Below are 24,691 nucleotides of genomic sequence, written 5' to 3' on the forward strand. Positions count from 1 at the left end.
CTGGAGAAGAGGCTTGAGAGGCTGAGATGTGCTGGGAGGGTGGAGGGCTGGGGGTGTCAGATATCGGGACTCTGTGTCCTAAGAGATAGACACCTGGGGGGACAGACATCCACGGGACGCGAGTCCTTGGGAGGGGCCTGGTCAGACAGGGACGGTCAAAGACCCCGAGGAGCCCCCCCACACCAGACGCCTGGACGCTCAGAGACCTCAGCCCGCACCGCTGCCCCCCAGGCCTGCCGTACTTCCTGGAGGAGCCTGAGGACAGAGCTGTGACCACCAACACCCCCTTCAACCTGAGCTGCCGGGCCCAGGGCCCCCCGGAGCCCGTGGACCTGCTCTGGCTCTGGGACGCTGCCCCCCTGGCCTGGACCGGGTCCCACGACCCCCAGCACATCCTGCACGTCCCAGGTGAGTCCCGATGGCCTCGAGGTGGGAGCCAGGCGGGCGCCGTGTGCGCGTCCTGCCGGCCCGCTCTGTGCCTGTCTGTCTCTGGCTTCTCCGTGTTCCCGTCTCTCTTTGTCTCTGAGTCTCTCCCTGCGCCCCTGTCCCTCACACCTCCTTATCCCCACCCCTAAGCCTCGCTCTGGCTCTTCGGTCTCTCTTCCGTCAGTCTCCGAGCCCGCCTCTCCATCGCGCTCTCCCTGCCTCCCGGTGTGTCTCTCCATCTGTGTCTCTCTCTCCATCTCTCTCCGTGTCTCTGCCTGGCTCGTCCTCCGCTCACCGCAGCCTACCGCTGAGGAGAACGCTTTGTCTCGGTCTCCCTGAGCTGCTCCGTGGCCCAAGCGTGTGGGCCCTGGTGCCCTTTGTCAGCCCTCCACCCCAACCTGGGCCAGGCATCGGCTGGCCCTCCTCCCGCCCCACCTCCCACCTGCCCTCCTCCGACCCCCAAGGGCCCTGCTGGCCAGGTCAGGGGGAGGGCATCCAGCCCAGGCCCCGCAGGGGGCACAGAGCCCAAAACAGAGAGAGAGAGGGACAAAATGGGAGACAGAGGGAAGGGCAGGACGCAGAGGCAGCCTGAGAAGAGGGAGGCAGGACAGGGACCTCTGAGCGACGGGAGAAGCCCTCCCAGCCTCCGGTGGCCACCCAGACCTTTGGCCCCTAGCCTGGGGTCAAATGGCGGTCAGAGGCAGAGCTGGGGGGCCATGGACAGGGGGTTCCCCCTCTCTGAGGGAAGAGAAAGAGAGGAACACAGATGGGGAGGCTCAGAGGGCAGTGACTGGCGGGGGAGGGGGGCGTGGGCTTCCTGCTCCCTCCACCTGCTGGGGGTGAGGAGGGAACTGGGGCTGCTCGGGGGTCTTCCTGGGTGCAGGGAGGTGCCCAGATTCCCAGCATTCCAGGGCCCATGAGTGTGCAAGGAAGCCGTGAGCTTGTCGGCCCCAGAGGGGTGACTCAGGCCCGTGGCTCGGGTGGCCGAGTAGGGACTGAGTCAGCCTGGCAGGACCCCCCACAGGGGGAAGGGGAAGCCACCCCCAACTCCCTTCTGAGGGAAAAAGGAGAAATGGGGGGCACAGGTGTGAGAGAGTCTGTGTGTTAGAAAGTGTGCGGGAGCAGTCACAGGGGTCTGTGTGTGTGTTAGGAAGTGTGCTGGAGCAGGGAAGGGGGTCTGTGTGTGTGTTAGGAGGTGTGCGGGAGCAGTCACGGGGGTCTGTGTGTGTCTGGGGGGCCTCTGTCCACGTCCCCCGGACTGTGTGTCAAGGCATCTGTCGGCATCAGTCTCTGCATGAGGATGTGCCTCCTTGCGGGCCGAACACGTGTGTGGGGGGAGGTCTACGTACATTTCTGTCAGTTTGTGTCTGTCCCACTGAGCTTGTGGGTCTTTACTGTGTACCTCTGTAAGTTTCTCAGGGGCTGTCCGTGTGTGTGTGTGGCTGAGGACAGGAGTATCAGCCTGTGTCTGTCCCTCTTTGTGTTTGTGCCTTCACAGCTGTGACTCAGTGTGAGTGTGTGCTATGTGGCTCTCTGCTGCTTTGCACACTTCCCTGTGTAGCGGTGACAGTGTCAGCCTGTGGGTGTGCCCCTGCAGGTGTGTGTCCTCCCGGTATGGGTGTCTCTTTCCTTGTGGCATGTCAGGATGTGTCCCCAGATCACTGGTTTGGTGTGTGTCTCCCTGAACATGTGTGTGTGCATATCCACGTGGCAGCGTGGCAGCCTGCATCTCTCAGTGAGCCTGTGTGTGTGCCAGATTCTTGGTGTGTTTCTTACCAGCTGTGTGTACATGTGTGTGTCTGTCCCAGGGGGAACGGGTTGGTGTGTAACTCTGTCATCATGGGCCCTGTCTGTGCAGATGTGAGGGGCAGGGGGTCGTCACAGTAGGGAGGTGACGAGGCCCTTCTTGTCTCCATGGGTGCGTGTGTGCATCGGTCCTAGCTGTGTCTTGGTGCATGAACCTGGGTGCTTACCAGCTGGTGTGTATGTGTGTCTTGCCAACCTATGGGTACACAGCAGTGTCTCCACGGTTGTGTGTCTGCAGCAACCCTGCGTGTCCATGCAAGTGTGTGTTTGTGTATCAGTCTGCATCTCAGCGAAGGTGACCAAAGCACCCTGAGTGTGTCCAGCTGTGTCTTGGTGTGGGTGAATGCTGTGTGTATGTGCCTTGATGTGCTCATGTGTGCTGAGGTTGGCATTAGCCTCCACCGTGTCCTGGTCTGCATCTATTTGTCCACTTCAGCCTCAGTGTATGTGTGTTGCTTGGTGTGTGCATCTCAATATGCAGATATGTTTGTGTGTGTTTGTCAGCATCAGCCTAGGTGTACTATTGTGTTGCTAGGTGTCATGAATATGTGCACGTGCGTGCATGGATTGTGTGCCGGACCGTGTTTGTGTGTCCATGCATTTGTCCCAACATCAGACCATTTGTGTGTGGGAGCACTGAGTGTGCTTGTGACACTGTGTTATGACATCAGTCCTTGTGTATCTGTGTGCAGCTTAGTTGAGAGCCATATTTTCTGTGTCTTTAGGCCAATAACAGCCCCTGTGTGTTTAAGTGTGATTCACTGTGTGTGTATGGGGGGGTGTGGGGTCAAGGAATTTCATCAGTTTGTGAGTCTGTCCCTCTGTCTGACTCAGTGCATGCCCCTCTCTCCCTCCATCCTCCTCATTCCCTTGGAAAAGCGTGGGGGGAGGAGAGGAGGTGGGCAGGACATCTGGAAGGCACATCTGGAGTCCGCCCGCTCCTGGCGTGGGGGGACAGCGCTGGAGGAGAAGTCCCAGACCCCTCCATCCCCTGCCCCATCCCTTCCCCTCGGTGCCTGCTGGAGCTGGGGCAGGCAGACCCTGGGCGGCGCCCCCGGGCTGGCCGGAAGTGCCCGGGGAGGGGGGCGCCCTGGGTGACTCATGCGGGGGCAGGAATGCTGTGGTCGGAACAGGACCTGGCTCCAGAGCCCCCCTCCTGCCAAGGGGGCTGCTCTGGCGGGCAGGGCCAGCTCCGGCGCGGTGACCCTGGCAGCCCTCATGTGCCAGGTGGCTGGACGGGACCCAGGCTCCCTGCCCCCACCCCGGCCTCCGGGGCTGTCCCGTCCCTCCCCGGCGCGGCAGGGGCCGAGCACCTGACCTTGGCTGGGAACAGGCCGCCCGGGCAGCCTGCGGAGGAGCTTCCCTGCCCACCCCCTTCCGGCCTCGCCAGCTTTCCCTCCACTCCACTCCCTCTGCTGACGCAGGGAAGGAAACTTTGTGTCTGCAGGGAGCGCGTCTCCTCTCCCCACTGTGGTGGTGGTGGTGGTGGGAACACAGCAAAGACACACGCACACGCAGAGCCAACACAAGGGGCACACACAGGCATGCCCAACATGCACAAATACACAGCATCCTAGGTACACACCAGGCTGCACACACGCACAGGGAACGGCATTTACCTCTGCACTTAAGACTTGGGAATGTACTCGGTATTCCAGAAACCCCAGGAGGCCAGTGTGGCTGGAAGAGAGGGGACAAGGGGGTAGAAAGGTGGGCAGGAGCGGAGCTGATAAAGGGACAAACACTTGTACAGTCAGGCCACCAACGAGGGCCTGTGAGAGTGTGTGGCTCGCAGGTGTATGGGCTTTGACACCCGCCTGTGTGGGTCAGTGTGTGTTTGTGTTTAGGCATGTGTGTGAGCGCATGTGTGTTTCTGTTTGTGTGTGTCTACTTGTGTATTTCTGTGTGTGTGTGTGTCAATGTGGGAGTGTATGTCTATGTTTCTTTGCGATGGGGCATTGGGGCTGAGGCCTGCCCTGTGTTGGGGGAGGGAGCCCTGCCTCCTGACACGTGGTCCACATTGTCCTCCCCCTTCAAGCGGTCCGGTGGGGGCTGGACTGACCCCGGTCAGGCTGGGTGGGGTGGGAGTGCTCCCCACCTCTGACGCTGGGTCCCTCCTTGGTGGGACTCCCCAGGCCTGAACAAGACGTCCTCCTTCTCCTGCGAAGCACATAACGCCAAGGGAGTCACCACATCCCGCACGGCCACCATCACAGGTGACAGAAGAGGGGGCGGGGGGCTGGGGTCAGAGGGTAGGACAGAGGGCAAGGGGGAAGAGTTTTTGGAAAAGAGCCCCAGGGTCAGTCCCTCCTCTCGTCTGTCCACAGTGCTCCCCCAGCGGCCCCAAGACCTCCACCTTGTTTCCAGCTGGCCCACGGAGCTGGAGGTGGCTTGGACCCCAGGCCTGAGCGGCATCTACCCTCTCACCCACTGTACCCTGCAGGTGAGACCCGAGACTTTGCTCACCTCAGTCTCCATTCTTCTTCCTTCACACCTATAAGCTCCCAGCCCTTCCCAGCCATTCATTTGTTAAGAGGCAGTAGAACCTCGGGGTAAACCAGATGTCCCGAGTTCAGATCCCATCTCTACCACCAGCACTTCTTGTCCACCGGCCCAATAATGATTCCCTGTGCCCTGCTTTGTGCTCAGTCCCATGCTGGGTGATGCAGAGGACCTAGCAGTGACTAGGAGAGCCCCAGCCTTGCTGTCTCAGGGCTTCCACTCTGGCTGGAGTTAGCATTACCAGTACTAAAAATAATTAGAGCTAACAGTTTCCTGCATGTCTCCTCTACACTGGGCACTGTTTGAAGCTTATTCCTGACCTTCACTCACTGAAATCTCATGACAAGTCAGTCAGGTACTTACCACCATCATCCCCATTTCACAGAGGGGGAGCTGAGGCCCGGAGAGGGGAAGTGGCTTGCTCCCACAGGGCCAGGAAGGAGTGAAACTGACATTCAATTCCAGAGGCTGGTCCCCACTTGGTAGACCTCAAATGCCAGGGTCAGGCATCAGCTGCGTCCCCACCCCTGTCCACCAAGTGCCCCCCAGAAAGCAGAAGTGTATCGTCTCTTCCCTCTCCAGGTCTCACTTCCTGCTGTGCACAAGTGGGGCTAAAGGGCTCGGGCGGGAGGGTCACAGCCGTCCCAGGAAAAAGAGAAGTGGGAGCGGGCAGGGGGAGGCTGACCGTCTGCACCCCGCTCCCTCTGTCCTGGCGGAGGTTCCCCTTCCCATCTGTCACTGCGGGTCAGAAAGCAGGGATGAGACAGCCTCCTGCCCCTCTCCCGCTGCCCACCAGGCACCTGCCCACCTCCTCCCGCGGCCTCATGGTATCAACATCTTCCCACGTGGCTGCATGGGACTTCAGGCAAGCTGCTGAACCTCTCTGGGCCTCAGTTTCCTCACTTATAAAATGGGGATGAAGAAAAGAAACCGACCCCTTAGAGAGGTAGTGAGAAGTTAATGAGTTAGTCCGGGAACTCGGATGCTTAGTACATAACTGACACTCAAGAAATGTTGGCTGTTAAGATGGTGATGTACAGACCAGTTTACCTGACTCATGTCATTACACCTCATGCTCTGCCAAGCAGGGACTCTTGGATCCCCATTTTCCAGAGGCAGAGACTAAGACTCAGAGAAAGACATTCACCCTAGGACACCCAGTAAATAAGTGGCCAGGACCTGGCCCCAAGGAACCTGGCTTCAGAGCCCACACCTCTAAGCAGCAAACTCCTTCTGCAAAACACTGTGTGGCAGGGTGGGTGGGGGTCTCTTGGTGACGGTTTGGCCCTGGGTGTCACCACTCCCAAGCCGTGCGGTCTTGGGTTGTGTGGCCTTGGAGCTTTGTGGTTGGCTTGTGGCAGCCTGTGCAGATGTGTACCCTGGCTATGGCCCCCTCTTTCCTGATTGTGCCATTCCTGGTGGCCCAGTGGGTGTGCGAGCCTGTGCCCCTGTGCAAGGGGTGCGGGATTTGACACTTCTTCCCAGGCAACCTCACACGCACACAAAGTAATAATGGTGCACACTCAACTCCTAAGCATCTTCTAAACACTTAACGTGCATCAAGGCAGCCTGTCCAGTGAAGTCGGGGGCCGCTGTTGTTAGCCCATGTTACAGCTGAGGAATGGAGGCACAGAGCAAGGAGACGGTGGATTTGAACCCAGGCTCCAGCACCTGTGCTTCTCAGCACTAAGCTAACTGCCTGTCTCTGGGCTGCTTTGTTTCTGGGACTGATGTCCTTCAGGGGGCATCATTACCACCAGGAGGGCCTAGGCTTTGGAGACAGAATGGGGTTCAGGTCCCAGCTTCATCCATGATGAGCTGATGACCCCAGACCGGTGTTTCCATCTCCCCCAGTCTCAGTGTCCTCATCTGTAATGGGGATAACCACAGTCCCCGCCGTGCAGAACAAGTTCAGTTCTGTAAATGGCTTAGCACAGTGCGCAGAAAATTTTGGTGTGTTTTTCTTTTTATAGTGACATAGCTCACATAATGTGCATGATCTCCAGTGTACACCTAGATTGTGCCACACTTGCCTTCACCCATGTAACCACTCTCCAAATCAAGATACAGAACCTTCTCCAACCCCCTGAAGGCTCCCTCAGGCCCCCAGAAATGACCTCTCTTCTGACTTCTGTTGTTCGGCATTCCTTTTGCGTGGGGCTAAACACGTGGAAATGAGCTGCACAGTGTACCTTCATTCATTATCATTGTCATCATCACACTTCCCCGTCGTCTTTGTTATCACTGATGCTGCCCACTGCCCTGCACTGTCCCAGCTGTCTTTCAGGCACAACGACATTTAATCTTTAAACTACCCTGTACGGCATTTGCTCCTCTGAACCCCCGTTTTCCAGATGAGGAAACTGAGGCTCAGAGAAGGAAAGAGTCTTGCCAGAGGTGGCTTTTGCAAGTGGTGATGGGGCCACATCGTGCGGCATGTGGTTTCCACGCTTCGCAATCCCAGGGACACATACGCACCCTTGCAGAGCTGGGTAGTGGCATTTGGACCACCACAGTTGAGAGCTGCGTGATTGCCTCACGTGATCGTGTGGCTGTCCTTCCCCACTTCCTTCTCCCCAGGCTATGCTGTCGGACGATGAGGTGGCCAGCTGGCTGGGAGACCTAGATCCCCCGGAGGAGCCCCTCACCTTGCAAGCGGCCGTGCCGCCCTACCAGCTTCGGCTGGGCAGCCTCCACCCCCACACCCCTTATCACATCCGGGTGTCGTGCACCAGCAGCCAGGGCCCCTCGCCCTGGACCCACTGGCTTCCCGTGAAGACGCTGGAGGGAGGTAAGACGGGGCTGGGGGTGCGTGGGGGGAGGCCTCCGCTCACTACCCCACTGCACAGTGCCAGCCCCAGCGCCTCCTCTCACCCATTTGGCTCCACGTGGCCTTAGATCTCCTCCTTCCTGCCCAGTTTCTGACCCCTCAGCACTACCCTCTGGCATTGCTCCCTGACCTCTCCCCTGTGCTTCTGCTCAAGGAGGGCCTGCATGAGTTAGCCCACGCACGTGCCCTTTGCACACTGCCCCACTTCCTGGGCATAGGGGAGGTGGACAGGAGGAGGTGGGGGTGCCAGCTTCCCCTATTCCCTGTCCTCCAGTGCCCCTGGGCCCCCCCGAGAACATTAGAGCCGTGCGGAATGGGAGCCAGGCCCTCGTGCGTTGGCAGGAGCCAAGGGCGCCCCTGCAGGGCAAGCTGTTAGGGTACCGGCTGGCGTATCAAGGCCAGGACACCCCTGAGGTGGGTGCTGCTGGCTGGGTTGGGGTAGACTGGTGGGGGGAGGAGGGAGATGGGGAGGAGAAGGTGACAGGGCAGCCATGGACAGTTGTGCAGGTTGGGTAGTAGGTAATTGTGCTCCATTCTGGAGAGGTTCATTCTGGGGAGGTTGAGGGGGTGCGGGAGAGGGTTAGGGAGTAGCTATTTATGAACCATTGCCAAAGCACTTCAGTAGACAAATAGTTACTTTGCCAATTTTATAGCAGATCATTGTACAATGTCTTGAGGAAGGAGTGCCTTTTCCTAATTTGCCCAAAGGTACTGCCCTGGCTAACAGCAACCTTGAGGGTAGAGAGATGTGGGGGGAGAGAATGAGGGATTAGAAGTGGGGGGAGATGAAGGTGAAGAGTTGAGCACTCAGTTTTTATTGCGCAGTACTGTGTGCTCCAGGGATGGAAGACTCAGCTGTGAATGAAACAGATCCAGTTCCCACGCTCACAGAGCAGATATTTTGGGGGGGATGGAGATAGGAAGATGCAGAGAAGAAGGGTAGGAAGGGGTAGGGGGTGGGGACTGGGGCATGAGCAAAGGGTTTGAAGAAAGAGATGGCGAGTCAGGGCAGAGGGTGAAGGCTCAAGAGTCAGGGGCCAGGAGTTCTCCCCTGATGCCACTTCTGGACCTCGTAGGTGCTCATGGACATAGGGCTAAAGCAGGAGGTGACGCTGGAGCTGCGGGGGGAAGGAATGGTGTCCAACCTGACGGTGTGCGTGGCGGCCTACACTGCGGCTGGGGATGGGCCCTGGAGCCAACCCCTGGCCCTGGAGCCCTGGCATCCAGGTAACCCTGCAGCTATGTTGGGTCCCTTCGCCCTACGCACGGGGACTTTGTCTCTCCCAGATACCCCTGGCTCTCTCCCTGCACCTTTAGCCTTACCCCAGCCTCGGCTCTGTTCCCAGCCTGAACCCTCCTGAGCACCTCCCTCACTGCCTCACACGTGTCTCACCAGGCTTTCCCTCTCTGAGAGTGTCTCTCCTCTGTCCTTTCTCCTCACAGGACAACGTCCACCAATCCACCTGCTGGGTAAGGGCCTTCGCACCCTTCTCCCTCCCCTCAGCACCCAGTGAGGACCCCATCACCACACACATACACTTTGCACATCCCTTTTAGGTTTCTCAGACTCACCACCACAAACCACCTCCTTCTTGCATTTGTGTGGTCCTTGATGAAGTTGCCTAGAAGAATTCAGCCCCTTATAGTTACTCACTGAATGGTGGGCAAGTGGGCAGATGGATGGATGGATGGATGGACGGATGGATGGTAGGCGGGGAGATGGACTGCATAAAAGGGTAGGTGACTGTGAATGAATGGATGAATAATAAGTGAATGGAGTTGAACGGATGGATGGAGAATGGATGCACAGAGATTGGACAAATTGATGGAGTATTCCAATCCTCAAATAATTATTCAACAATTCTTAAACATTCCTCCTACACCCACACTACCCACTTAGCACTGTCGCAGCCTACCCTTATAACAACCCACTATCCTTAAATATTCCTCATATGCCTTTCCACATACCCTTTTCACACTCATCCTTCTCTCCTTTCACATTCATCTCATTTTAATTCCTCATTCTTTTCACAAGCCTTCTAAACCCACTGTGCACCCATACTTCTCTCTCCATCAGTTACACATTTTGCACACCCCTTACACATTCACAATACATTCCACACTGCAAGCACAATGCTCAACTTTCAGTCCACACACTTTTCTTTGATTTCCTACAATTCTCCTTACACAGTCATCCCACCCCCCTTAAACATTAGTCCTTCACTCCTCCCAGTCTTCCTCTCTCCCACTCTCTTCACACATTCACATTAAACTCCTTTCCACTTAGCACATGCCACATTCTGTTCCTTATAGACCCACATCCTTCTTGCACACCCTTCCCATTCATACTATATCCACTGTCTGCCATACCCACCCCACCCACATGCATCCATGGACACACCCATACCACACCCCAATTAATCTGTCCACACCTTTTTTCTGTGCCTCCTGACTCCCCCAACATCACCCACCTCGGGTCCCAGGGAGCTAGACCCAGGCCTCAGCCATGACCTGTTCCCCACACCCCCTGACAGTGAGTGAACCCCCAGGCCCTGCCTTCTCATGGCCCTGGTGGTACATACTGCTGGGAGCAGCTGTGGCCGCCGCCTGCGTCCTCATCTTGGCCCTGTTCCTCATCCACCGGCGGAAGAAGGAGACCCGCTTTGGGTGAGCTGGAAGCACGTGAGAAGCTCACATAGACCAGGATGGAGAGGCTGGGGACAGAGAGACCAGCAAGGAGGGTGGTGCAGAAAGAGAGATGATCCGGAATCCGAGTGAGGGCAAGGGCGTGGGCAGGGAATGGAAGGTGGAAGGCGGCTTCCAAGACAGTCCTGGCCAATGCCAGGGGGGAGGTGGGCAGGGCTCGGGGCCTGGGATGGTGCTCTGTCTCACCGCTGGTGGGAGGAGGGACGGCCACACAGCTCTGCCCCACCCTCACCTTCCCCCCCCCTCCCCCAGAGAGGCGTTCGAGCCGATAGTGGAGAGGGGCGAGCTGGTGGTCAGATACCGTGTCCGCAAGTCCTACAGTCGCCGGACCACTGAAGCCACCTGTGAGTGAACCCCATGCCTCCCTGCCTGGGTCGGGGGCCAAAGAGTGTCACGATCTGGGCCTCCCGGGCACCTGGGGACGCATGAACCCAAGGTTTCGGCAGGTTTTGGAATGCTAGAATCTTAGAGCCACGGACCCTCAGGACAAGGGGAGTATGGAAGCACACAGAACTTTAGAAAAATAGGATCTTAGAGACAATAAATCTTAGAAACACCAGATCTCAGCCCCACAGGATCTTAGAACAACGTAATGATGATGATGAGACGGTGACGATGAGGACAACGATGACAACCGGCACTTCCTGTGCGACAGGCACTATTCTAAGCACGTTAACCTCCCAGCATCCTCACAACAGCCCAGTGAGGTGGGCGCTGTTGTCACTTCCACTTCACAGATGAGGAAGCTGTGGCATAAGGTGGTTTAATCAACTCACTCACGGCCACGCAGCTCATAAGTAGGAGAGCTGGGGTTCCAACCCAGGCAGGTGCCCTCTGCAGTCCAGCCGCTTCACTGCCACGCTCTACTGCCCAGTAGAGTTAGAGCATGGTGGAGCAGGAGAATCGACCTTGGCATGGAAAATTATAGCCTCAGTACTATAGACCCTTAGAATCTCGCAAATCATAGAATCTTAGACCTACAGACAGTCTGTTAGAGAGAACTCAGAGGCACCCAATCAAATCTTCTCATTTTTTCAACTGGGCAAGTTGAAGTTAAAAAAAAAGGACGGAGTTAGGTCTCTTTCTAGTACCCAGCGAGAAGGCTGCCAGGGCCCCAGAGGGATGTTTGGAAAGAGCTGGGAAAGACCTTTATTTAAGGGGAGAAGAAAAGGAAAACCAGGACATTGCAGAGGTCGAATGGAATAATATACAAGCAGCAGTTCTCAAAGTGTGATCAGGGTCCCCTTGGGTACCCTAGACCTTTGCAGGGTGTCCACGAGGTCAAAATATTTTCCTAATAATGCTAAGATGTCCTTTTCCCTTTTTGCCTCTCATTCTCTCATGAGCATCAGTGGACCTTCCAGAGGCTCCCTGATGTGAGATGACATCTCAGCACTCTGATGGTTGATGGAATGTGAGTGTGCTCTTGTGTTTTAAACATTTCTCAACATTAAATATCGATACATATATCTCACACAAACAAAAACTATTTGGAGTCCTCAACAATTTTAAGAATGTAGAGAGGTCCAGAGGCCAATACCTTTGAGAACTGTTGCAATACAGCACTGAAAATAAATGCACTGCAATAACACAAAACAATTACATTGCAACTGTTTCTCAGACATAATGTTGAGTAAAAGAAGCCAGACCTAAATGAGAACATACTATGTGATCCCATCTGTATAGCATTCCAAAACAGAGAAAACAGGCGTGTGATTAGAGAAGTCGGGAAAGTAGTTAGCCCGAGGAGAGAAAGTCACATTCTGATCTTGATCTGGGTGCTAGTTATGCAGTTGGATTTGGGCTGTGACAATCCACCGAGCGGCTCGCTTATGACTTGTACATATTATACTTGAATAAAATGTCTCCAATTTTTGAAAAAGTTCAAAATTTAACTGAGGGGATGACTACACAACTCTGCAATGAAAGCGGGAGCCGCTGAGTGTACATTTTGGATGGACTTTACAAGGCATGGGGCCGTATAGCACACTGGGCCATGTGGTGGCAGATGGGCTGTGGCTATTACCACAGTTAGTGGGAACAGTCTGATGACGTTCTTTCATAATCTGTTAACAAATGCTCCACAACAATGGAAGGTATTGGTGGGGGGGTGATGTGTGGGGATTCTCCTCACTCTGCGTGATTGCTTTGTAGGTTCATAACTTCTCTGATAAAATATATATATATTATTTTTTAAAGTTTCCTATTTTTAGCAACTGCTAGAGCAGGGCACTGACAGTCAGGATGCCACTGAAACAAGATCTCAGGCCAGGCTTTTACCTGCTTTGGAGGAAGCTTCAGGGAGTCTAGAGAAGGTGCTAGGGTATGTGTGTGGGGGGGCGGGTGCTCAGGGAAGAAGCTATTTTCAAACTAATGCAGAAATAGTTCAGTATATTAACAGCAAGTATGTCCCTGCTGGGGAGCGTCGCCTCGGCGTCGACCCTGTGGCGTGGCTCTGTCGCCCCACCCATGCAGTGAACAGCCTGGGCATCAGCGAGGAGCTGAAGGAGAAGCTGCGGGATGTGATGGTGGACCGGCATAAGGTGGCTCTCGGGAAGACCCTGGGAGAAGGTGAGTGTCCCCTTCTCACGACACACGTGCAATCCCCGAACCCCGAGGCCTGTCACTTCCTCAGCCCCCACCACTCCACCACAGAGAACGCAGTCCCCACTGCCCCCTAAGGTCTCCCTCTGGTCTCCACAGGAGAGTTTGGCGCTGTGATGGAGGGCCAGCTCAACCAGGATGACTCCGTCCTCAAAGTGGCCGTGAAGACGATGAAGAGTGAGTTGGCATGGCCGTGGGGGGACCCCTCCCCTCACCCCAGCTCTCTTCCCTATGCCCCTAAGCAGGTGGGAGAGCAGAAAAAGTAAAGCAAATTAACCCCAGTGCAGCACCCCAGTGTTTCCAGACGCGACACAGAGCCCAGGCCAGGTACTTCGAGTGCAGGAATTTAATACGGGGATCTTACTGCAAAGGTGCAGGAAGGACTGAAGGAGCATCTGGGGGTAGGGAGGCCATCTAGAAATTAGTAACAGCAGGCAGTCACTTCCACCCAGAGCCAGCAGGTGGTACTGCCAGAGAGCCCAGGGGCCAGGGGCAGCTGGTGGGAGTCTGGAGCACAGAGTCTGGAGCACAGAGTTCAGGGCTACCCTGTGGGAGCTAGGAAGGCAGAGGAGACAGAGCCCTGCCCTGGTGATTCCCAAAGAAAGACAGAAGGCAAAATGCCCTGCCTTCTCCCTTCCCCTGCCTGCCCATCTCCCATCAGTGCCTCCTACTGTCAAACTCTGACAGGAAAACAGCAGGAGAAGGAACCCCCTGGGTTACAAAGACAGACGAGCAGGAGAAGGCTGGGAATGAGGCACACACGGCTTTGTCACTTTCCAGCTGTGTGATCTCAAGCAAGTGACTTTCCTTCTTTGAGCTGCCCTTCCCTCATCTAGAAAAAGGGATCATAATGCCCCTCCCTCCTCGAGCTGTTGTGAGGCACGGCACTTACTGTTGGGGGTGGCGCACAGCGCATGCTATCAATGTGGACTATGAGTATATTGTTTGCATCAGAGAGGGCGGAAGCACATCCACGGCCACACAGCACCGGGCATCTGGAGCCAAGTCCTTTCCACACAGGGAAGGAAGAGCCTCAAAAGTCAGGCTGAGGCTGGAGGGGAGGGAGGCATGACCCGTTCTGGATCCCAGGGGTCAAAAGCTTGGACTACTGCATCACCGCTCACCCATTCATTCATTACTGAGCACCTAGTGTATACCAGGTAATGTTCTAGACCTGGATTTCCTACTCATTCATTCACACATTCAATGTTCAGCACTTTGTATATAGCAGGTAATTTCTAGTCCTGGATTTTGAATCCGAGCTGTGCAGCCTTGGGCAAGTCACTTTGTCTCCATGAGCCACAGTGTCCTGAGTTGTGAAACAGGATAATAATTACCGTATGGATTTCCACAGTTGTTGGAATGTGCTGAGAAGCAGCCTAGCCTGGTGCTAAGCGCGGACCCTGGAGCCAGGCTGCCCTGGGCTTGAATTCTGCTTGATCCACTTCCAAGCTGTATGTGCCCTTGCGCGGTTTCCTTAAGCTTGGTTTCCTCCTCTCTAAAATGGGAAGAAGAGTAGCATCTCAGAAGATTACACGAGTTAATACGCGTAGGGCACTGAGCACAGCCCCTCACTTACTAAGCAAGCCCGCAACCGCGTTTGCTGTAGGTGAGATGCTGATGACGACGGTGAGGAAGAGGTTTCTCTCTTCCCATGCCTCCTCCTTACCCACCCTCCTCTCTCCCCTCAGTTGCCATCTGCACAAGGTCGGAGCTGGAGGACTTCCTGAGGGAAGCCGTCTGCATGAAGGAGTTTGACCACCCCAACGTTATGAGGCTCATTGGTGAGGGAGAGGCAGATTTAGGGGGTCTCCAGGTCCCCTGAAGGCAAGCCCAGAGGGCAGGTCAAACCTCCTGGCTCCTGCTTCCCCCTCCCGCAGGCTCAGCAACTTGGAATATGACCTCTAACCTTTTCCAGAAATAGCTGGTCCCTAGGAGGGCTCCAGAAACATCCCTGGGAAACGCGGAAATGGCTTCTCTGAAGCCTTGGCCTTGCCACCCCACCCCCCAGTTTGGAGGCCAGCTTTGAGGGGGAGGGAGAGCTGGAGCCTGAGTCTGGCTGGGAGGCGGGGCTTGGCTTCCCCTTCTGCCCCAGGAATGACAGGCCTGCTGGGGGGGTTCAGGCGTCTGTTTCCAGGACTCTGAACACGAGGGCTTTCCGGCGCCTGTGGTCATCTTACCTTTCATGAAACACGGAGACCTGCACAGTTTCCTCCTGTACTCCCGACTCGGGGACCAGCCGGTGGTGAGGACCATTTATGTGGCCCCTGGAGCCAGACTGCCCGGGCTTGGGTTCTGCCTGATCCAGGCCCAGATATTACCTGAGCACTGACCACCGCGGTGCCAGGCGCAGCTCAGCCACAGCAAGGACGGGGCGCCTCGGGCCCTGCTCTCCTGAACGCATCTTCCAGCAGAGGGGCCAGGCAGTAGCCAGGGAACCGATAAATAAGCAAGATGACTGAGGTGCTAGGGAGGAAGTCAAGTAAGGTGAATGATAGGTCCTGATGGCCGGAGGACAGGGGACAGGGCAGGCCTGGCCAAGGAGGTGCCCTCAAGGAGCCAGCTGGGACTGAGGGAGGACATCTGGGCAGGAAGCATTCCAGGGCGGGCACAGGCTCTGAAGTGGGAACGAGCATGGCTCGTTTGAGGAGCCCTGGAGTGTATGTCAAGGGCAAGAACAACTGGAGGTCGAGTCAGAGAGGGGGTGGGAGAGGGTAACATAGCGCTAGGGTCTTCAAGGCCCTGGGCGGGGGTCGGATTTAACTCCACAGCAGGCAGAGCGAGGCACACGGGAAGGGAAGGAGGAGGCAAGAGGTGGAGGATCTCCAGGGCTTTGGATCCCCACCCCCTGCCCTGGACCCCCAGTTCCTGCCCACCCAGATGCTGGTGAAGTTCATGGCAGACATTGCCAGCGGCATGGAGTATCTGAGCACCAAGAGATTCATACACCGGGACCTGGCTGCCAGGAATTGCATGTGAGTGCCAAGCTTTCCAGGGACCCCCTCCCCAGCCAGGATGGAGGGGGCACGACAGCCCCCTCCTCAGGGCAGGCCAGAGCTCAGGACTGGGATATTAGGCCTGCAAGCGGGTCAGAGAAGGCTTCCTGGAGGAGGTGGTCCCCAAACTGAAATCTCGTAGCAGTATTAGGATGTGGAGAGAAAAGAGGTGAGAGCAGGCTCAATGGCAAGCACGAGGTGAGCAAAGGGGAAGAGGAGGGATGGAGCCTTGGGACCGATGGGGGTGGTGACAGGCGAGCTGTCTCTGCTCCCCCATGCTGAGTTTTTCTTGCCCATCCTACCCTTTCCAATGGTCAAGCAGGAAATAAGCGAAACAAAACAAGGGATAAGTTGGGGCTGGGGGCGGGGGAAGTACTGTAGAATATTAGTCTCATTACAGTGTTGGACTTCAAGAAATTGGAGATGGGGAATCAGAGAATCTTCTACAAGACACAAATGGAAATGGAAAATTTCCCTCCCTTTCCTCTTCTCTTTCTTTCTCTCTCGTCCCTTAAATCATTTGAAAGTAAGTTGCTTCAGCCCTAAATCTTTAGTAGGCAACTCCTAAGAATATGGGCTTTCTCCCAAATAACCACAGTTCTATTATTACACCTAAGAATATGAACAATAACTTCATAATATAACCTAATATCCAGTCCCTATTCAAGCTCTACCTATTGTCCCCCAAAATATCTTTCACAGCTACTTTTTTTTTCCTGAATGGGATCTAATCGAAGTTCCCACATTGTATTTGGTTGTTATGCCCCTTTGGTCTCTTTTCATCCACAATAGGCACCACCCCCACCTTTTTATATTCTTATGACATATTCTTTTGGAAGAGGCTAGGCCAATTGTCTTACAGCATGTCCCAAATTCAAGATGGGTCTGTTTCCTTATGGTAGCATTTGCCTTGTTCCTCTGTCCCCAGTATTTTCTGTAAACTGGAAAGTATGCCTAAAAGCTTATAGATTCAGTCAAAATGGAATTCCTTTATTACTGAAACTTGAGCAGACAAGCTCCCAATTGTCACTACGACACCAGGAATCGGGATGGACAATCGACTCTTTTATGCACCTTTATAGCTTTTTGCTATGTTGTTCAAATATTGAAATACTTCCTTACCACTTGGCAACTGGCCACAACCCCAAGCCTCCCATGCGCTCCACTGCCAACACCCCAGATGTTTCGTGTTTCCCCCAGAACCTCTGGACCTTTCCTTGACCCAGCAATTAAGGGTTCACTCCTGGCACATCATTGCCCTACCTCACCACACTGGTAAAGAGCTGCCAGTACTTAGGGGAACAGAATCCCTGCAACTCAGAGGCAAGAATCAGGGGATCATCTATGTATATAAACCTCAAAACAAGCAAAAGTAATCCGTGCTGTTAGGAATGGACATGGCATTGCCCTTGGAGGGTACTTACCAGAAGGGTGCTTTAGAGGGGCTTCCGGAGAGCTGGTAATAGGGTTATTTTTCTTCTTTTTTTAGTATCTGAAGAAGTTGAGATATATTTTATATACATTGAAATACACAAATCTTAAGTGTGCAGCTCAATGAATTTTTACACATGGCTAGACCCATGGAACCACCACTATATCAAAGAAGGAACAGTTTTAGTCCCCTGCAGGCTGCCTTTTGTCCCTTCTTAGCCACTACCTGCAACCTGACTTCTGACATGTGTTCTTTTTTTTAAAAATTTATTGAAGTATGTCACTCATACATAAACATACATAAACAATTAGTGTATAGTAATAGTTGTGAACTTACAAAACAAACACATATAATATCATACAGGACTCTCACACCTCACTCTCCCACAAATACCTTGCATTTTTGTGAAACATTTTTAACTAATGATTAAAGAGTATAGTCAAAATATTACTATTAACCGAAGTATTTTTCCTGCAACCCACCCTATTATTATTATTTTTATATCATTTATATATGAACATACATAAACAATCAGTGTACAGTAAAAGTTGTGAACTTACAAAGCAAACATGCATAACATCATACAGGGGTCCTGTATATCAACCCTCGACCAACACCTTGCATTGTCGTGAGACATTTGTTAAAAATTATTATTATCTTTATATCATTTATATATGAACATACATAAACAATTAAGTGTATAGTAAAAGTTATGAACTTAGAAAGTTCAAACTTACAAACATCATACAGGGGTCCCACACTTCAGCCCTCCACCAACATCTTGCATTGCTGTGAGACGTTTATTAAAAATTATGAAAGAATATTGTCAAAATCTTACTAATTCTAGTCCTTATCTTACATTTGGTGTGTTTTTCCCCCAAACCACCCTATTACCACCAAGTCTTGAAGATATTTTCCTACATTTTCTTCTAGAAGCTTTATGGTTCTTGCTTTTATATTTAGGTTTTTGATCCATTTTGAGTTAATTTTTGCATAAGGCGTGAGGTAGGGGTCCTCTTTCCTTCTTTTGGCTATGGATATCCAGTTCTCTCAACACCATTTTTTGAATGGACTGTACTGCCCGAGCTGGGTGCGTTTGACAGGCTAGTCAAAAATCACTTTTTTTTTTCTTTTTCTTTTATTGAGTTTCAAAAATTACTTGACCATAGATGTGAGGGTCTGTATCTGAACTATCAATTCAATTACATTGGTCTATGTGTCTGTCTTTATGCCAGTGCCATGTTGTTTTTACCATTGTAGCTAGGTAATACAATTTAAAGTCCGGAAATGAGAGTCCTCCAACTTTACTTTTCCTTTTTAAGATGTTTCTGGCTATTCAGGATCCCTTACCCTTCAAAATAAATTTGATAATCATGTTTTTCATTTATTTTTTAAATGCTCATGGAATTTTTATCGGATTGCATTGAATCTGTATATCAAGTTGAGTGGAATTGACATCTTAATGATATTTAGTCTTCCGATTTGTGAGCATAGAATGTTCTTCCAATTATTTAGGTCTTTTTAAAATTTCTTTTAACAATGAGTTGTAGTTTTCTGAATATAAGTGCTTTAGGTTTGGTAAGTTTATTGGTTAAATTTATTTGGTTAAGTTTATTCCTGAACGTTAGGGTTTTATCTGTCATATTTTATTTTCACCACTCTTTTGACACTTTTAGTTACTTTTAGTGAAATAATCTTCATTTCTAGACTCTTCCAAGTCTCTCTCTCTTGTCTTTTCTTCAGACTGTAGCACACCCTTTAGTATTTCCTGCAAAGCTGGTGTGTGGTTTTATTTTTTTTTTTAAGATTTATTTGTTTCTCTCCCCTTCCCCCCATTGTCTGCTCTCTGTGTCCCTTCATTGTTTGTTCTTCTGTGCCCGCATGCATTATCCGGCGGCATTGGGAAACTGGGTCTCTTTTTTGTTGCGTCATCTTGCTGTGTCAGCTCTCCCTGTGTGTGGCACCACTCCTGGGCAGGCTGCGCTTTTTCACGTGGGGTAGCTTTCCTTACAGGGTGCACTCTTGCGCATGAGGGACCCCTAAGCAGGGGGACCCCTGCATGGCACAGCACTCCTTGCACACATCAGCACTGCGTGTGGGCCAGCTCACCACGTGGGTCAGGAGGCCCTAGGGATCGAACCCTGGACCCTCCATATGGTAGATGGACGCTCTATTTGTTGAGCTACGTCCGTTTCCCCGGTCTTTGGTGAGCTATGTCCGTTTCCCCGGTCTTTGGTTTTAAACTCTGTTTCTGTTTGTCTGAATATTCTAAACTCACCCTCATTTTTTTTTAAGATTTATCTTTTATTTATTTCTCTCCCCTTCCCCCTGTTGTGTGCTCTCTGTGTCCATTCACTGTGTGTTCTTCTGTGTCCACTTGCACTCTTGTCATGAGGCACCGGGAAACTGTGTCACTTTTTTTGTTGAGTAATCTTGCTGTGTCACCTCTCTGTGTGTGCTGCGCCACTCCTGGGTGGGCTGCGCTTTTTTTCGTGTGGGGCAGCTCTCCTTGAGGGACACACTCCTTGCACGTGGGGCACCCCTACACAGGCGACACTCCTGCGTGGCATGGCATTCCTTACATGCAACAGCACTGTGCGTGGGCCAGCTCACCACATGGGTCAGGAGGCCCTGGGGATCAAACCCTGGACCCTCCACATGGTAGACAGATGCTCTATCAGTTGAGCCACAACCCCTTCCCTCGCACTTAATCTTATTGGGTATCCCTTATATGCTATGTATTGCTTTTCTCTTGCTGCTCTCAGAATTCTCTTTGTCTTTGGCATTTGACATTCTGATGAGCACGTATCTTGGAGTTGGTCTATTCAGATTTATTCAGATGGGAGTATGTTGTGCTTCTTGGACATCAATAGGGTTGAGAAATTTTCTGTTATCTCTTCAAATATTCCTTCTGCCCCTTTTCCCTTCTCTTCTCCTTCTGGGACACCCATGACACATATGTTTGTACATCTCTTGCTGTCGTTTAATTCCTTGAGAACTTGTTGAATTTTTTCCATTCTTTCTTCATCTGTTCTTTCGTATGTTTGCTTTCAGAGGCCATTTCTTCAAGCTTACCAATCCTTTCTTCTGCCTCCTCAAATCTGCTATTATATGACTCCAGTGTATTTTTAATTTCACTTATTGCACCTTTCATTCCCATAAGATCTGCTATTTTTCTATGTATGATTTCAAATTCTTTGTGCTCATCCAATGTCTTCTTAATAGCCTTTTTAAAAAATCCATAATCTTTAGCCATTTCATTGAATTTATTAAGGAGATTTGTTTAAACATCTATGATTAGTTGTCTCAACTCCTTTATGTCATCTGGAAGCTTAAATTGTTCCTTTAACTGGGCCATATCTTCATGTTTTTTGGTGTGGATTGTAATTTTTTGTTGGTGTCTTGGCATCTGGTTTACTAGAGTATTTATTCTGGGTGCAGTTTCTCTCTTTAGTTTAGGGCTTTCTTTCCCTTTCTCCCTTGCTGGTGTTGTGTAGTAGGAGCCAAGGATGTAGTCAGTGCTGTAAGCTGTGGAGGCTCAAGCTACCCTCATTGCCCGAGGGACCCACAAAGCTTCTCCCGACTTTCTCCTTTGCCAGGGGTTGGGACAGAGCCACAGCCAGGTGTAATAATCCAAGTCATGCAGGCCTAGACCATAGTTGCTCAGAGGGACTGATGAAGTTTCATGCCCTTTTCTCCCCTGCCTGGGGTGGGGATGGAGCTGCAGGTATGGGCAGCAAACTATGCTGTGTGGGTTCAAAATAACTGCAGTTGCCCCCGTAGACTTTTGACTATTCAGTCTATGCCAGCCAAGTGTACCTACAGTTACTGTGAGAGGCTGGTGCAGGGTCCACCAGCTTCCTCCCTGCTAGAGGTAGGACTAAAGCCTAGGCTAGGGCTGCAGGCTGATCTGGGTGAAAGAAACCAGTCCCTACCGTCACTGTGATTTTCAGTCAGCCTGGCTTCCCCTCATGCTGGGGGCAGAATTAAAATGGTGGCTACCGGCCTTTTCCCAACTTGGACAGGTTCAAACTTTAGCTGTTTTCAGGATTATACTTTAGCCTGCTGAATTTATTAATCAGTAGCTGAAGTTGGTGCCTGAGCATCTCTTCCTTCCCATTTTTGGGAAGTGGAGCTTCTAGTTCCAGCCACAGAATAGCCCCCAAGGTGGCTTGTGCTGCCAGTGGAGGATGGGCACCAGCCATGTGGCATGGCGTACTCTACTTACAAATCTTTCCTGCAGGATGGGCAGTCTCCTCCTTCCATTCTTTGGAAGGATGTTGCAGGATGCTCTTCTGGTCTCCTGGAGCCCCCAAACAGGTGCTTTAGATGATTCTGAGTGATTACTAACTTCCCTGTAGCACAAGCTGACTCTAGGAGCTCCTTACTCTGCCGCCATCTTGCTGGTTGTTCCAACATGTGATCTTAAATGCCACCTAAACTGATATTTATATATATACCTCTGTGTCTGGCATCTTTCACTCTACATGCAAGTGTACAGTTCAGTAATATTAATTACATTCACAATATTGTGCTGCTACAGCCACCACCCATTACCCAAACTTTTTCAACATCCCAACAGGAACTCTGCATCCATTAAGCGCTAACTCTCCATTCCCCTCACCCCCTGGGCCCTGATAAGCTGTAATTACTACCTGTCTCTACACATTTATTTATTTTACATATTTCATATGAGCAAGATCAACAATATTTGTCTTTTTGTATCCGGCTTACTTCACTCAACCTGATGTCTTCGAGGTTCATCCATGATATAGCACTTACTAGTACTTTATTCCTTTTTATGGCTGAATAATATTATATTGCATGGATATAACACATTTTGCTTATCTATTCATCTCTTGAAAGACACTGGGTTGCTTCCACCTTTTGGGTCTTGGTTCTTGGGGATATTGCTGCTCTGTATATTGGTGTACAAATATCTGTTCAAGTCCCTCCTTTCAGTTCTTTTGGGTAAATACCGAGAATTGGGATGTCTTGGTCAGATGACAATTCTATGTTCAACTTTCTGAGGAACCGCCAAACTGATTTCCACAGTGGCTCCACCATTTTACGATCCCACCAACAATGCATAAGCATTCCTATTTCTCTGTATCCTCACCAACACTTGTTATTTTAAAATGATGTTTTTGAGATTAGCCCACATAGCTATGGGGATCAGTAGTTTGTTCTTTTTCTTTGCTGCATAGTATTCCATTGTATGCATGCCCCACAGCATTATTCCTTAATCTGGGCACTGGTTACATTGGTGTGTGTGTGAGAAATCAGTGAGTTCTACATTTGTGATTCGCATGTCTGTATGTATAGTATACTTCAAGGAAATGTTCTATTTTGTTTTGCTTTAAATCAGGGATTCAAACCTAGGAAGGATCTTAGAATCTGGCAAAAAGTCAAAGCTGGGAGAGACCTTAGAAGCCCTTGGTCCCACCTTCATTTTACGGAGGGAGCAAGAAGCCAAACAGTTCCCTTCTGGACTGGGGAGAGGGTGTGAGGTGATGGAATCGCACCTTCAAGCAGATCATCCAGGGCTGTAGGCCAAGGAGGGTTTGAGAATGAGGGCAGACTTCCTGGTGGAAGCGGCCGATGCCCTGACCCTGTTCCCGTCCCCACTCTGGGCAGGCTGAATGAGAACATGTCCGTGTGCGTGGCGGACTTTGGGCTCTCCAAGAAGATCTACAATGGGGACTACTACCGCCAGGGACGCATCGCCAAGATGCCAGTCAAGTGGATTGCCATCGAGAGCCTGGCTGACCGAGTCTACACCAGCAAGAGCGACGTGGTGCGTGTGCCCAAAGCAGGAGGCCATGGTCGGTTCATGGTGCCCTGGGCAGCTGTGGGCACAGGGGTTCAAGGAACATGGGTGCTCTCCTGTGCAGTGGCCTGCCCCCGTGACCTAGGCTTGGAGCATGGCGGCCATCTGTGAACGGCGTGTGCCCACTGGGGTTATGCATGGGCCCACGTGTGCCTGGTGGCAGGGTCACCTGTGGGACATGTGGACAAGCTAGGTCAGGAGAAGCATTGGTAAGCATGAATGCATGTGTACAGCTGGGGTGGAGAGGTGACACGAGGCCACGTGTCCATGACGTATGTAAATGCACACAAGTGGGAGCACATTTATGTACACACATGCGTGTCAGTACCTGTGCCTGAGTGTTTCTAGGAATAACTATGAAGTACCACAGAGATGGCTGTGCTGGGGAGCATCTTTGTGCAGGAGAGGCCCTCCAATTTCCTCCCCTCTGTCCCCCACAGTGGTCTTTTGGGGTGACGATGTGGGAGATTGCCACACGGGGCCAAACCCCATACCCAGGAGTGGAGAACAGCGAGATTTACGACTATCTGCGCCAGGGGAACCGCCTGAAGCAGCCTATGGATTGCCTGGATGGACTGTGAGACCCCTCAGGACCCCCTCCCTTCCCAATCCCAGAAGTCGCTTTGATCTCCTAAGCACACCATACAGTCCCAACATATCCACCTTCTAAAACCTTCCTGGAATCCCTCAGACTGTTGAGTAACCCACATGCCCCCTGGCCAGTGCTCTCAGGACCTCTGCTAGCCAACGGTGGGTATGCCCATTAGCAAGTGGCACCTTCTCCTCCATTGCCTGGGTGTGCGGAATGGAGGCTGGGTCAGCCCCCTCAGCCAGGTGTCCCTCACCTGGCGGCCCTGCCTCTGAGACTCCCACTCCAGAGACTTCTAATCCCTCCATGCCTCCTGTGAACCCCGCACTTCCCCAGATGCACCTAAACGTACTTCAGCTCTTTCTCCGACCTTCTCCAGACTCTCAGGCCTCATCTGAGATGTTCCCAGGATTCTCTGGGGCAGTGTTTATCAACCTTTGCCATAGTGCAGCACATGGAGAAGAGCACAGCCTTTAACCATCCCTTTGGGGTAAACAGGAGGTTGCTTCAGTCAGGAGGGGCAGCCTAGGGTTCCAGTCTCCCCAGATCTTCCTTAGGTATTTCAAGAACTAAAGAGTATAAGTATTTCAGCTAATGCTTCCGCAGCACTTACTAGAAGGCAACGTTTTAGGTACCTTATATGTGTCAAGTCACCGTAGCCATAAGAGATAGGCAGGTTCCATTATGGTTCCCAGTTTGCAGAGGGGGAAACCAAGGCCCACAGAGAGGTTGAATCACTTGCCAAAGGTTGCACAGATGGTGTACTAGTTATCCTGACCACCCCCCCCCCCAAAAAAAAAAAACCAACACTGAGTAGCTGAACACAAGCACCTATTATGTCACACAGTTTCTGAAGGTGAGGAGTCTGGGAAGAGCTTAGCAGGGTGATTCTGGCTCAGGGTCTGTAATGATGTTAGGGTCCTTTTGTCAGCCGGGCCACCAGTCATCTGAAGGCTGGGTCTGAAGGATC

General features: G+C 52.0%; 1 protein-coding gene across 3 annotated transcripts in view; it reads left to right on the forward strand.

Moving 5' to 3' along the window:
* Positions 1-24,691, forward strand: part of AXL (AXL receptor tyrosine kinase) — a 29,326-nt gene that overhangs the window by 2,336 nt on the left and 2,299 nt on the right. For 2 of the 3 annotated variants that reach the window (XM_004479907.4, XM_058280290.1), the window contains 16 exons: positions 232-408; positions 4,368-4,448; positions 4,560-4,675; positions 7,315-7,525; positions 7,839-7,978; positions 8,641-8,791; positions 9,008-9,034; positions 10,099-10,231; positions 10,523-10,614; positions 12,746-12,841; positions 12,974-13,051; positions 14,566-14,658; positions 14,998-15,119; positions 15,740-15,849; positions 22,940-23,099; positions 23,573-23,709. In XM_004479907.4, the coding sequence (XP_004479964.2) occupies positions 232-408; positions 4,368-4,448; positions 4,560-4,675; positions 7,315-7,525; positions 7,839-7,978; positions 8,641-8,791; positions 9,008-9,034; positions 10,099-10,231; positions 10,523-10,614; positions 12,746-12,841; positions 12,974-13,051; positions 14,566-14,658; positions 14,998-15,119; positions 15,740-15,849; positions 22,940-23,099; positions 23,573-23,709 (1,924 nt within the window). The remainder of the gene's footprint in view (positions 1-231; positions 409-4,367; positions 4,449-4,559; positions 4,676-7,314; positions 7,526-7,838; positions 7,979-8,640; positions 8,792-9,007; positions 9,035-10,098; positions 10,232-10,522; positions 10,615-12,745; positions 12,842-12,973; positions 13,052-14,565; positions 14,659-14,997; positions 15,120-15,739; positions 15,850-22,939; positions 23,100-23,572; positions 23,710-24,691) is intronic. The other variant, XM_004479908.4, reaches the window with a different exon arrangement.

Source organism: Dasypus novemcinctus, chromosome 18, assembly GCF_030445035.2.
Source record: "Dasypus novemcinctus isolate mDasNov1 chromosome 18, mDasNov1.1.hap2, whole genome shotgun sequence".
NCBI lineage: Eukaryota > Metazoa > Chordata > Mammalia > Cingulata > Dasypodidae > Dasypus > Dasypus novemcinctus.